General features: G+C 41.3%; 1 protein-coding gene across 1 annotated transcript in view; it reads right to left on the bottom strand.

The window, feature by feature from the left end:
* asap2a (ArfGAP with SH3 domain, ankyrin repeat and PH domain 2a) overlaps positions 1-13,834 on the bottom strand; it is a 145,933-nt gene that overhangs the window by 64,194 nt on the left and 67,905 nt on the right. Inside the window, 2 exon segments of the mRNA XM_052024496.1 lie at positions 5,830-5,904; positions 6,332-6,477. Coding sequence (XP_051880456.1) covers positions 5,830-5,904; positions 6,332-6,477 — 221 coding nt within the window.

The following is a 13,834-nucleotide window of genomic DNA, read 5'->3' on the forward strand; positions in this document are numbered from 1 at the left end:
CCTCATTTGGATTTATGGGTTAAAGCATAATCATCTGCCAACCTAGCAGTTTCTTGTAAAGTTTCCACTGCCTTTTCATTTAAATATGTTGTTAATTCAGCTGGAACACATCTTTTAAAGTCTTCCACTAGTATCAATTCTGTCAATTTATCATAATCCCCATCTACATTTTTAGCCAGGCACCATCGTTCAAAACATATTCTCTTTCCATTGGCAAATTCCATATGTCTGATCTGCAGATTTCCTCAAATCTCTGAATTTTTGTCTATAAGCCTCAGGGACCAATTCATAGGCCTTCAAAATAGCTTGTTTTACCTTGGTATAATCAGCTGCATCCTCAGCAGACAAAGCAGAATAAGCTTTTTGAGCTTTACCTTTAATCACACTCTGTACCATAAGAGCCCATCCTTTCCTTGGCCAGTTTGAACTCACAGCAACCTTTTCAAAATGTTGGAAATACTGCTCAACCTGATCTTCTTCAAACGGAGGGACTAATCGAACCTCCCTACTGGCTGAGAAACCATCATCAGAATCAGATTCCGAACTCCTACGCTTCATTTGTAACTCATGCTGCCTCTGTTTTTCCTTCTCCTCTGCCTCAAACTTTAACCGAATTAGTTCCCGTTCCCGTTCAGCCTCTAACTTCATCTGAGTTAGCTTTTGTTCGGCCTCTAATTTCTTTTGTTCGGCCTCTATCTTTAACTGGGTTTGCTCTCGTTCAACGTCTAATTTCCTTTGTTCTCGTTCAGCCTCTATCTTTAACTGGGTTTGTTCTCGTTCAGCCTCTATCTTTAACTGGGTTTGCTCTCGTTCAGCCTCTATCTTTAACTGGGTTTGCTCTCGTTCAGCCTCTATCTTTGCCAGCTGCACCTGTGCCTCAGAAATTGCTATTTCACTGCCAGGAAACTGTTTTAACACTTCCTTCTCAAACACCTTCTTTTCCACATAATGGCCAGCTATCAGTCTCTGAATATCTGCCTTTCTCATAGACTGCTTTACTTCTGTAAGGTTTAGCCTTGTAGCAATCTTTATCAAATCATCCTTTTTCGCCACCTCCAATCCCTTTTGGGTTGGTGACTCCAAAAATGCCTTAATATCCATTGCTGCTGGTTTCCACACACACAAGCCAATTAAAAAGAATTTATCAGACCTCCCTCAAAAATCTTTGGATTGAATCCCGAACAAATCTTGTCAATCTGGGGTACAATCCCAGACGACACTCGTTAATCTTTGGATTGGATCCCGGACGAATCTCGTTAACCTTGGGAACTATCCCCAACGAGCCCCCAATTTTGTCACGAACCAGCAACAAAAGAAACACACTGAGCATGATTTAGTGTTAAAAACTATTTTATTAATCACTACTTATGATAATACGTAAAATAAAAGTAAAAATGTTAGTATGTTAGAATTCAAGAATGTTAAACCTCGAACGTTAACCCCAAAACTAAACTCTTCGTGTGTGTGTGTGACAAAGTCCAAAACTCCCAGTTCCGGAATGGTTCTTAAAGTTCAGTTCCGCAAGCCATAAGGTGAAACATGAGCAAGGGCTTCTTCAACAACCACCGTTGTCTGAAGATAAGATGTAGATGTAGAAAAACATAGAGAGAGTACATACGAAATCCAAATGTTCCACGATGGAACCCAAACGACACTCCAGTGTTTACTCGGTAGTGACTTCCTCACCCCGAAAAGCATCCGAACCGTGGTCGTCCACACACAAATACCTGTTTCCTTCTACAGGTCAGCAACAAAGTGAACTCCACCGGATTACTTCCAACTTCCATACATGGATTTCAGTAGCAAACACAGTTATTGTTTCTCATCCATCGATAGAGAAAACAAGCAGGCTGGTGTCTCTCTCCCTTCTCTCTCTCTCTCTCTTCTTCTTCTTCTTCAACAACGTCATTACGTCCTTTATCTTCTATTGACGTAAGCACGCCCCACACACACATACACACACACTCTCTATCTTAAAGGGACTTTCACTGAGTCCGTAACAATATTTACTAAATTTATTGGACTTTCTATTCCATTACATTAAAATAATAATGGTGTCTTTAACGCAGTTAGCTTCAGCTCTGTGTACAAGTTCCTTTATGAATTAAATTTTCAAACCAGTAATGAGTGGTTTGCTGCTTTATGGATAATGTTTTACTTCAAAAAGAAAAAGAAGTTCCATAACTGATCACCTTCTTATGGCCAAAGAAGAAAACCTTAAGAATTTAAACCAACATGCACAAGTAAACTAAAAGCAGGAGTAGGCGACTCAGCCCTCTCAAGCGTACTCTGCCATTTATCAAGATCATGGCTGATTTTGATCCAGTCCCCACACACTTTTCTGCACAAAAGTAGATACAAGCCCAGCCTGTCCAATCTTTCCTCACAGGACAACCAGCCTTTGGATTGAAATGTCAATGATTCCTTTCCCACCAACACAACCCAGAGTTCCTCCAGTAGATTGTTTGTCTGCCCATTCCACATATTAGATTGGTGAACATTCTCTATACGGCTGTACCTACATACTAACCTTCTGCAAATCATAAAGAACGTGTAGATCCCTCTGCATCTCAGAGCTCTGCAAGTTCTCACCATTTAGATAATATGCTTCTTTATTATTTTTCCTGACAAAGTAGACAATTTCACATATTCCCACATTAATCCAGTTGCCAGACCTTTGCCCACTAAATTAAACTATCCATATATCTTTACAGCCAACATGTCCTCTTCATGGCCAACTTTCCTACTTGTCTTTGAGTTATCAGTACATTTAGCAGTGTACAATTATTCCAAATCATTTTAAAACTGGTTTTAAAAAAAGTTGGAGGTCCCAGCACTGATATTTGTGGCAAATCAGATGTTATACCTTGTCAACTAGAAAAAAAAACCATGCATTTATGCCTAATCTCTGCCCCCTGACAGCCAATCTTCTGTTCATGCAAAAACAATACCTACAATCCAATCACTTTTTTGTTTTCCACAATAACCTTTGATGCATCATCTTATCAAATGTCTTCTGGAAATCTAAGAACAGTACTTCCAACAATTCCCCTTTATTCATAGCACATTGCCTTTTTCAAATAACTCCCTTATATTTTTTTATATATGCTTTCTTACAACATTTGTTTAACATTACATAACTTATCACTACAATATTCTTACAACTTGCCCATCAATTCCCTCATTTATTTTTTCTGTATCTCTCTAGATCTCTCACTATTCCACATTTCATACCCTGACTATTCTCTCCCCCTGTTGCTTATCCCATCCTTGACTTTCTTCCCTTCCCACCACCCCTATCCTCTCTCTTTGAGCAACTTAAGAGCAATGTTTGGTCAAGCCCAGAACTGTCTGCCCAGTTCCAAACTGGATGTGTTTTGTTTTATTCATTTTCAGGATGTGGACAAGGTTAGCATTTATTGTCTATCCATAACTGTTCTCAAGAAGGTGGTGAGCCATCTTCTTTAACCACTGCAGTCCTTCTGGTGATGGTGGTATTCCCACAGAGCTGCTGAATAGACAGGATTTAGACCCAGTAGTGATGAAGAATCAGCAATATATTTCCATGTAAGGACAGTTTGCGACTTAGAGGGGAACCAGGAGGTGATAGTATTCCCATTCATCTGCTCTTGCCCTTATTGGTGGTAAATCTGCACTCTGTACTAACTCAATGTAACTGCACTGTGTAATGAACTGACCTGTACGATCGGTACGCAAGACAAGTTTTTCACTGTACCTCGGTACAAGTGACAATAATAAGCCAATACCAATAAAAGTTGCAAGTTTGGGAGGCATTGTTGAAGTGGTCTGGATGAGTATCTGCAATGCATTTTGTATATAATGCACACTGCACTGCTGGTGGAGAGAATGTATGTTTAGAGGGTGTATTGGAATGCCAATCAAGTGGCCATTTTCTCCAGGATGTCATCAAGCTTTGAGAACTGTTGATGTTATAATCATCCTAGCAAGTAGAGAATACTCCATCATGCTGCAGGATATCCAGCCTCTGATCTACTCATGTAGCCACAATTTTTCATGGCTGGTCCATTTCAATTTCTGGTCAATGATGATCCCAGGGGCATTAATGGTAGCAGTCTCAGCAAAGGTAATGCCATTAACTGTCATGGGTGGGTGGTTAAAACTCTCTTGAAGATGATGGCCATTGTCAGGCACCTCAGTGGCACAGATATTACTTCCCACTGATCAGACCATGCCTGAACATGGTCCATTTCTTGCTGTATGCAGGCTGCTTCATATGCTCAGGAGTTCGGAATGGAATTAAACAATGTGGAATCATCTGACCCGATGCTGGAAGGAAGGTCAGTTGAAAATAGTTGGGCACAGGATACTACCCTGAAACTCCTGCAGTGATGTCCTAAGCTGTGAAACTGACCTCCAACAACCAAATCCATCTTCCTTGTGTGAAATATGATGCCACACCCTTTGATGCCTCATAACTTCTGATTTATCACAGCATTTGATGTTACGGGCAGTCACTCTCACCTCACCAATAACAGCTTCCATTACTTTAAGTCACAGCACAGAAACTGGCCTGCCCACGCCAACCATCAAATACCTATCTGTGCTAATCTCATTCACCAGCACTTGGTCCATATCCTACTATGCCTTGACAATTCAAGTGTTCGTCCAGATGCTTCTTAAATGTTGTGAGAGTACCTGCCTCCATCACCTCTCAGGCAGTGTGTTCTGGATTACAATACCCTCTGGGTGAAAAAAAATTCATCAGATCTCCTCTAAACTTCTTACTCTTCTTAAATCTATACCCTCTGGTCTTAAGGCATCTCTGCCAAGAGAAGTGTTTTGTTCCATCTCCCCAGTGCCTCTCAGTTTTGTACATTAGGTCTCTACTCAGCCTCCTATGCTCCAAGGAAAACAAACCCAGTCTATCAAGTCTCTTCTCGTAAATGAATCATTCTATCACAGGCATCTCTTTGTTCCTCAAAATTTTGTTGCTGATTAAGGGTAGACAGATGGAGTTGTAATTAACCAGATTGGATTTGTCCAATGTTTTAGTAAATGGGACAGACCTGGGCAATTTTCCACATTATTGGGTATGGAAATTATACTGGAACAACGTGGCTAAAGGTACAGCTAGTTCTGGAGCAGAGGTGTTCAGTACTATAGCTGGGATGTTATCTAGTCACATAACCATTGTTGGCAAGGCAGATCAGGAGAAACTGTCTCGAAGTGTGAGAAATCTAGGAAAAATAAGCAGAGACATAACCTTAATATCAGAGCCAGAGGATTCCAGGGATGTTCGGAAATTCATCCACACTAAAACAGTAAAGTGAAGCACTCTCTCCCTTAAAAGATACCAGCTCAATTAATAATTTTAAATGAGCTTCTAATGTGTATAGAGCCAGAGCATATAGAGGGAACAGATTAGTCACGACCTCATTGAATGATAGGACATGTTTGAGGACATCAACAGGCTGTTCATGTTTCTATTATAAGTTAAAAAGGCAAGGTAGAATAAGGAAGGAGGTGCCTCATGTAGATCACCGGCACTAACATGGAATTTTACAACACAGACAGGCCTATGTAATTTAGAAAATGGGGTAATTCAATATCCTTCATATCCAGTGCAGACATTTACTGATGCTTCAAAGATTTTGACTGCACATAATGTGGAAAATGCAGTAACATGAGAAACATCATTCTGACCTGTCTTAACATTTACAGACCTGTGGATTTTTGCTGCAAGGTAAGAGTGAAACAACAAATAATTTTATCCAACAATATAAGTTTCAAAGTGGAACCAATTAAGAGTCCTTTGAAAGTAGAGTTATAAAGATACTACAAACTTACCCCTTTAACTCCTTTCAGATCTCCTTTCAATAAGCTATCCAGAGGAAAAGTGATGATATTGTTCATATTCTGAATCTGCGTGATGATAAATAATCAACTGAATTGCTAACTCTACAATCATAGCAATTATCCGCAAGTCTTTTCTACAAACTATTATTATAGAGTATCCATACATATGATACAATGCCTCAGGTGTTGTATAAATATTATTTACAGTGAGTACTTGTCCTAATATCCAGAATTTATAAAAAGGGGAAGTTTTCATAACTTTTAAGTGCATTGGCAACTCCTATTTTTTTAATCTAAGATACAGTCAGCTTAATATGGAGCGGAGCTATTTTGTAGTAGTTGCCTTATAAATTCTACTATAGATTCCATGATCAAGACACACATAATATACACACTTTTTTTATAATTAAGGAATACAATATGCATTACTTTAACTACGTGAACTTTTTGATAAAAATTTAAACTGCATAGAGATACAAGTTTAGAGTCTTACCAGGTTTTTGAAAAGTGCAGTTAACTCTTTTGTAAAGACTGAAAACTTCAGAAAAGCTGTGCCAAAATCAGGATCATCACGGCAGACACAGTTACCACCAAACTTCTCCAATGCTTGTGTATACTGTTCTTCATTTTCCACATGCCCTATACAATAGGAAAATAATTCATGAAACAGTGATATCCATTCACATTGTTACCATACAATGATGGCAATGACAATTTGTTACTAGATCTGGGCAGTTCACCATTACAACATGTATTTGCCTTTAAAAGTAATGATAGTTACTTCAGTTCAAATGTTCAAAAGACATGAAACTAAAAATGCATTATTTGATTATTTTAGATGATCCGATCAGATGGAAAATTGTCTCAATCCCAAGTCAAATGATATTCATCTCCAGCCTGTCACTTCTAATAATTTCAAACATAAATAAATGAGAGCCCAATTTAAATTTTGTTTGTGTTTATTGTACCTTGACTTTAGCATACGAAAATATCTAAATTACTAACCTGAATTAAGGACCTTACAATTATTGGCATTCAGGTCAATTCTGTACATCTGTATTAACTTTTCAAATACAAATTCTTTTTTTCACAAATTGTAGTAGAAATGGTCGATGAAAGCTTCTTCTTTTAAATTACTCCCTCTCAGAGGATGTGTAATTACAGCTTAAGTTTGCATTAATAGTGTTCTTCACTGCAAGTTCCACATGCCCATCAGTCTTCATTGTGGCTCAGGGGCCAGCAGCCAGAGTGCAGCCAAGAATAAGCTCAGATAACTGGAGCATCACCGAATGCAAAGAACAAGACAAGACCCCAGAGAGGGAAAGGGTGCAAGGGCTAAAGGAAGGAGGTCTGTGGAAGAGTAAGAGGAAAATCTTCAAAATGGTTTAAGGACAGAGAAGATTAGGGGTGCGAGGGGTCAAATGGAAGACGGGTGAGGAGGATGGGGTGAGAGTGTGAGCAAGGCCATCAGTGCCCAAGCCCGTGTGCATGCAAATCTTAAGCACATATTCATCTTTCATTTTGTTATGTTTTCGGTAAAGGATTAATTATTTTGTCCAGCAGATTTTGCTTCAGTTACATGACGTGCTTTGTAAATATTTGGGCTGATTTAGCACTTAATGTGGCTCTCACATTGAAGGCTCTCTGCTAACACAGCCCCCACTTGAAAAACAGTGTGGATCATCAGTTTAAATGATGAATGGAAAACTTATAATGACATGTACAGAAAAAATTCAATATGACAAATCAATTACATCTGATTGGTAGGTGCTTTAACCCATTTGGATGACTTGCTTACACTTGATTTAATTTTGGATTTCTACTTATTTGAATATAAGTGAACAGTTTGGCAAAATAGGTAAGGAGAACAAATTAAAGTTCATAGATAAATATTTTCTGTTATAATTTTAAGGCTGCAACTTTACTTTTGAATTTGTACTATACTTTTGAATTGGTTATTAATTTATAAAACAGTACAATCCATATCACAACAACTTGTCAAACACAAATCATTAAATTGTTATTGTTTCAGAGACTGATTAACTAATTGATTATTTTTTTGTTTCTAACTTCCGGAATCCACAGTTCTTTTAATCTCAATGTGAAACATACTTACAAATCTAAATATGTAATTTTCACAGTCCCAACAACAATTAATTGACTGTGCACTCATCATTAGCATCATTGTTGGGAATCTATTTCACAAATCCACTAATAATCCTAGAATCATAAAATAGTAAAGGGCACGCTGGCTAATCCTCACCAGCAATCATAATTGGAACCAAAATGCTATTTGTACAACATGTATAAAGATACCATAAAGGTACTACCACATTCTAGACTACTGAATAAATGGATGCAAGGTTACATTTGAAATTCTCTGCAGTGCCTGTTGTGCTGCAAATAAACAGAACATTACTGAAGACAGTAAGTTTGAACTAACAGCAATGTCTGACAAAACATAAAAAGCATACCACATGAAACACTCGTTCTTAAAAGTCCACTTATATACCATATAGCTCACTGTACTCATGTTATAATCATGTCCCACAAAGAATTGTTATGCAAGGACACAAAAGTACATGGAAAAGTACTCAACGAAAGGATAATGAAGAGCATAGTCAAAAACTCTCACGTTTTAATATCGTTGAACTGCAAGGAAAAAATGTTAACTTTCTTTTTGCATAATCTTGCCAGTTTTGCATTTATGCCTTTACCCTCGCTTTTGCAGGAAAACAAAAACTGAAGTTCAACTACATCTGTAACATCAAGTTAGAGGAAGTGCATGTGAATCTTTGCCTAACCTGGAAGGGCTGTTTACATCCCTGGATGGTGGTGAGGCAGGAGGTGCAAAAACAAGTGTTGCACCTCCTGTGGTTGCAGTGGAAAGTGCCAGTGATCAGGAGGGTGGATGGGGAGGGATGAGTGAAAATGGGAGTCATGGAGGGAGTGGCCTCACAGGAAGCTGAAAGGGGTGGGGAGGAAAAGGTGCGGCTGCTGGTGGGATCTCGTTGAAGCTGACGGTACATGTCAAGGGGTGAATTGCTGGATGCAGGAGCTAGTAGGGTGAAAGGTGAGGACTAGGGGAATTCTACCTTCCTTCTGTTTGGAGGGAGGTGGGGTGAGAGCAGAGAGAGAGCTCCAACTGAAGGAAAGCCACATTTCCCAAAAAAAGGACATTTCAGATGTCCTAGAATGGAAAGCCTCACCTTGAGAGCAGATGGGGCAGTGACAGAGAAACTGGGAGAAAGGGGTGGCATCCTTACAAGACACATTCTGGGAAGAGGTGTAGTCCAGGCAGCTATTGGAGTCAGTGGGTTTGCAGTAAATGTCAGAGAGTAATTTGTCTTCCGTGATGGAGACAGAGAGAGATCTAGAAAGGGAGAGAAGTGTCAGAAATGATCTAAGTGAATTTGGCGAGTTAAATAGTGAAGGTGATAAAATTGATGAGTTCCTTATGAAGCTGCGCCAATGCAGTCATTGATGTAGTGAAGGAAGAGTTGGGGAGTGGTATCAGAGAAGGTTTGAATAAGGACTGTTCCACATAGCCAAGGGAAAGGACAGTGCGTAGCCAGGGCCCACATATGTGCCCAGTGACTACGCCATTGATTTGTGGGAAGTTAGTCAAAAGAGAAGTTGTTCAGAAGTAAGAACAAGTTCAGCCAGGCAGAAAAGAGTGGTTAGTGGAGGGGATACTGGTTGGATCTTTGTTGCAGAGAGCAGCAGGCTTAAGACCTTCTTGATGGGGGAGGGAGGTGTATAAAGACCAGACATTCATAGTGAATATGAGGCAGTGGGGCCCCAGGGGAATCATAAGTGTCAAAATGGTGCAGGGCAGGCAAGGTGTCCTGGATGTAGGTGGGAAGGGATTAGCTAAGGGGAGACACAATAGAGACAAGGTATGAAGTTCAGTGGGGGAAGAGCAGACAGAAACAATGGGCCTACCAGGAGACTGTTTGTGGATCTTGGGTAAGAAACAGAAGCAGGAAGTGCGGAGTCAGGGCACCATCAGGTTGGAGGCTGTGGAGCCTCCACATCATAATCTCCTGATGTGATTAGTTCTGTGACAGTGTGAGAGACATTGCTGGGGTCATGATCCAGGGATTGGGATAAGGAGGTAATCCAAGAGTGGCCGTCTGGCCTCTGCAAGGTAGAGGTCAGTCCATCAGACAACAACAGCACTGCCCTAGTCTGTGTGTTTGATGACTAGGTTGGGATTGGTGCAAAATGAATAGAGTGCTGTGTGTTTGGATGAGGTGAAGTTGGAGTGGGTGAGGGTAGTGAAGAAGTCAAGTCGGTTGATATCGCAGCAGCAATTGAAGATGAAAAGTCAAGTAAAGAGAAAAAGACTAGAAGGGGGTGTCCAAGAGGAAGTGGAATGTTGGAGATGGGAGAAGGGATGAGCCGTCCTTGCCAAAGAAATAAGCACGGAAGCAGAAGCGACAGAAAAAGAGCTCAACATCATCTCAGGTCCAGAACTTGTTGAGCTGCGCATGCTGGGGTACAAAGGCAAGGCCTCCTGAGGGCTAACCACTCAACATCAGAGAGTTGGGATGGTGAAGACCTGGCAGGGATTGTAGCTGGGGCAAAGTGTGGGTTCAGAAGAGGGAATGGTAATGGGAGAGAGGGCTGGGGGGATGGGGGGAGGGGTGGTGCAGGGAGTTGGGGGCCAAGGTGAGGTAAGGGCAGGGGGAGGAGAAAGGGAAAAGTGTGGTGTAGTAGCTGGGGGGTGGGATATGAGCCCAGAGCAGGGTGGGGGCCATGGCAAGAATGGTGGCAGGAGAAGGAGGAGGAAAAATCTGGTGGAACATTGGCAGCTTGGGGCCAAGTGGGAGAATGAGGAAGTCCAGGTGGAGCTTTGGGAGCCTGAAGTCAGAAGAGTTTCCAATCCCTCATGGACATCAGGAACACAAAGACCCACTAGTTCTAAGAGTGGATCCAGTGGGGGACAAAGCAGAATTGTGGACTCCAGCACATTTGGGAAAGCAAGGCCAGAGCTATGGAAGAGCGAGAGAGCCAGAAGGTACCGATGCATGGCGGAGATGGTAGAAAATAGGACATGGAGGGAAACCAGTAGGGAGAAGTAGAGAATTGTATATACATACCCGAGATCTTGGCTGGGTCTGAACTGAGAGGTCTGGAAACAGAGCTGGAAGCCATTGGGACAAGATGGTGGTGAAGATAAGACAGCAGAGACAAAAACCAAGGAAGGATATGTGGCTGTAGTGACAAGTCTGGGTAAGAACATGGTCGAAGAGCAGGAGAGCAGCAGAAACCACAAAGGAGGAGCAGTGAGACAGAGTTTCACAGAACTCCCATAGAAGAGAGGAGGAAAACTTCTTCAAAGTCAGCATGCCTTGAATAGACCGCAGTGGAATAGAAAAAAAATTTAAATTCTCAATTTTAATATCCTATTCAGAAGACAGCACATCTAACAATGCAGCAATTTCTCAGTGGAGTACCGAGTCAATATAGATACTCTATTCCATTAATCAGATCATCCCACAACCAATGGATCAGATCAAAGCTATCTTGTTCTGCCAAATCCAGTGAGACTGTTGGTGGGCAATTAAATAGTTAACCGAGGAACAGAGTACAAAGGCAACCTATCCTTATCCTTAGCAATGGTAGAACCTAGCATGTGGGTATAAAGTCACAGTTGACACTTTTTTTAACCATCTTCAGCCAAATGTGCCTAGTTGGTGATCCATCTTGGCTCACTTTTGAGATCCAAGGACCAAATGAAGCCATTCTTCTGCCAATTTAATTAATTCCATGACTTTTTTTCCCCCTGAGATGCCAACACTGCTGGCAATACCTGTATCTGTTACCCATCCCTAACTGCCTTTGAAAAGGTGGTGGTGAGCCATCACCCTGAACTACCACAGGTCTTCCAGTGAAGAACTTTCCGCAATCCTATTGGCAACAAAAAAAACATTGTAAGCACCACATACTGCGAACATGATGCAACACTGCAAGGAGGAAATGAAATTTTTTTGTGGATGAGGTGCCAGAGGTACCACATTGTTTGTCCTGCATGGTCTTAGCTTATTGAGTGTATTGAAGTTGATGATAGCAGTTTAATTGGGTGGTAATTAGCCAGATTGGGTTTATGCTGCATTATAATGGACAGGTGAGACCAAGCAAATTTTCGACATTGTTGTGTTGATGAGTGTTGTAACTCTACTGGAAAATTTTGGCTGAAGGTGCAGCTGGTTCCAGAATCAGGACATTGTCTAGCCCAGAATCGTTGCCATATCAAGTGCTCTTAGCCATAGTCTTGATACTATCACGAGGTGAATCACATTGGGCAAGGACTGCTTCTGTGATGGTGGCATCTCAAAAAGAACCCAAGATGGATTATGCACGCAGTACTTACAGCAAATATGGTTGCCGTTGCTTCAGGTCTTAAAACTTTAGCGCTCAAATTCAAGGCTCCACATTGTGGAGGATGTGGATGCTGCCGAGGCCATTTTCTCCCATTTGCTATTTAATTATGCACTGCTATTGCACATAAATGCAGCAGGACTACAAAGTTTGATCTGATACATTGAATGTACGATCATTTGGCCCTGTCTATTCAATGTTTGCTTTTGCTATTTAGCATGCATATAGACCAGTTTGCAGCTTTACAAAACTGGCACTTTTGTTTTTCAGGTACACTTAGTGCTGCTACCAGCATGGATTTCTCATTGAACCAGAGCTGAACTCCTGGCCTAGCCAATAATTTGAGAAGGTGAGTAATGTAATGGTGTGTGGAGAAGGTTCTTTTTGGTATCTTAAAGATAAAGTCTGGACACAACATCTTTGTAATTTAAAAGTGGTTCATTAACAAAGACAAACCCGGGACAGAATGAATGGGAACAGATGCACACTTGCATACTCTCAAGCAGGAGATCACGAATGTGGAGGAAAATCGCTACAGAAGGCGAGGCGCGCACACACACACACACAATAAATGGGTACAAAATGATCAAGGAATAAACAATACAAATGTTTTGAACACCCCTGATTCTGGACAAACATTGGCTCTTTGGTCTCGGGAGTCCTTAACTAACTGCCCTGAAGTAGTGCACAGCTTACCTCAACATTCTCAGAGACAAAAACGAGTAAGAAAAATCAAACATGCAGCCAGTTTATGCTGCTGGGAGGCTGGTGGCCCAGCAAGGACAAAGGTGTTTTAAACGGGCCAATAGTAGATGTGCTCAGGACAAAGGTGCTCGCACAGACCAATCCGAGTGGTCCAGCAAAACAAAGGTGTTTACCTAATGGGGCGGAGCCGGACCCTGATTGACAGTGGTGTAGCTTCCGACCCTGATAAGGCAAATGCTATCATCCGACCATGGGGGTCAGTAGTGTTGTCACTGTCATCTGACCCCTGGCCTTTCATACTACAGATGGACCATGAACTTGCACATTATGGAGGTACATATTTCTTCTGCTGGCCACTAATGGTCTACAATGCCCCATCAATGATCAGTTTTGAACTGCCAGGTCTATTCTCAGTTTATCCCACTGAAGAAGATCTCAGTGTGAAGATAGGGACTCTGCCTCCACAAGATTTAAGCAATGGCCATGACTAAAAAATCCCATCATGGAAGATACATCTGAACAGATACGTCGATAACAAGCAGTCTGGGAAGGATGAGATTTAACCTTTGTGTTGGTTCACACCCATCACATATCCAATCTGGCAGCTATGTCCTGAGAACTTGTCCAGTTTTGATTAGTGATGGCACAACTAAACCACTCTTGGTGATGGATGTCAAAGTCCCCAGGCAGAGTACATTTTATGCTCCTACTACTTGCCTCTTCCAAGAGTTGTTCAACATGAAGCAGCACTACTTCATCAGCTGAGCGAGATAGTGGTTTTCTTGACCTGATTTTACGAGACATTACAGCATCTGTTCTCAAAGGTCAGCACGCTCAGAGCTGCTTCTTCCTACTGGTTTACCATTGTACTGTCACTGCTGATGGATGTGTTCCTTCCAGTGGG

The sequence above is a fragment of the Pristis pectinata genome, chromosome 10 (assembly GCF_009764475.1).
Source record: "Pristis pectinata isolate sPriPec2 chromosome 10, sPriPec2.1.pri, whole genome shotgun sequence".
Taxonomy (NCBI): domain Eukaryota; kingdom Metazoa; phylum Chordata; class Chondrichthyes; order Rhinopristiformes; family Pristidae; genus Pristis; species Pristis pectinata.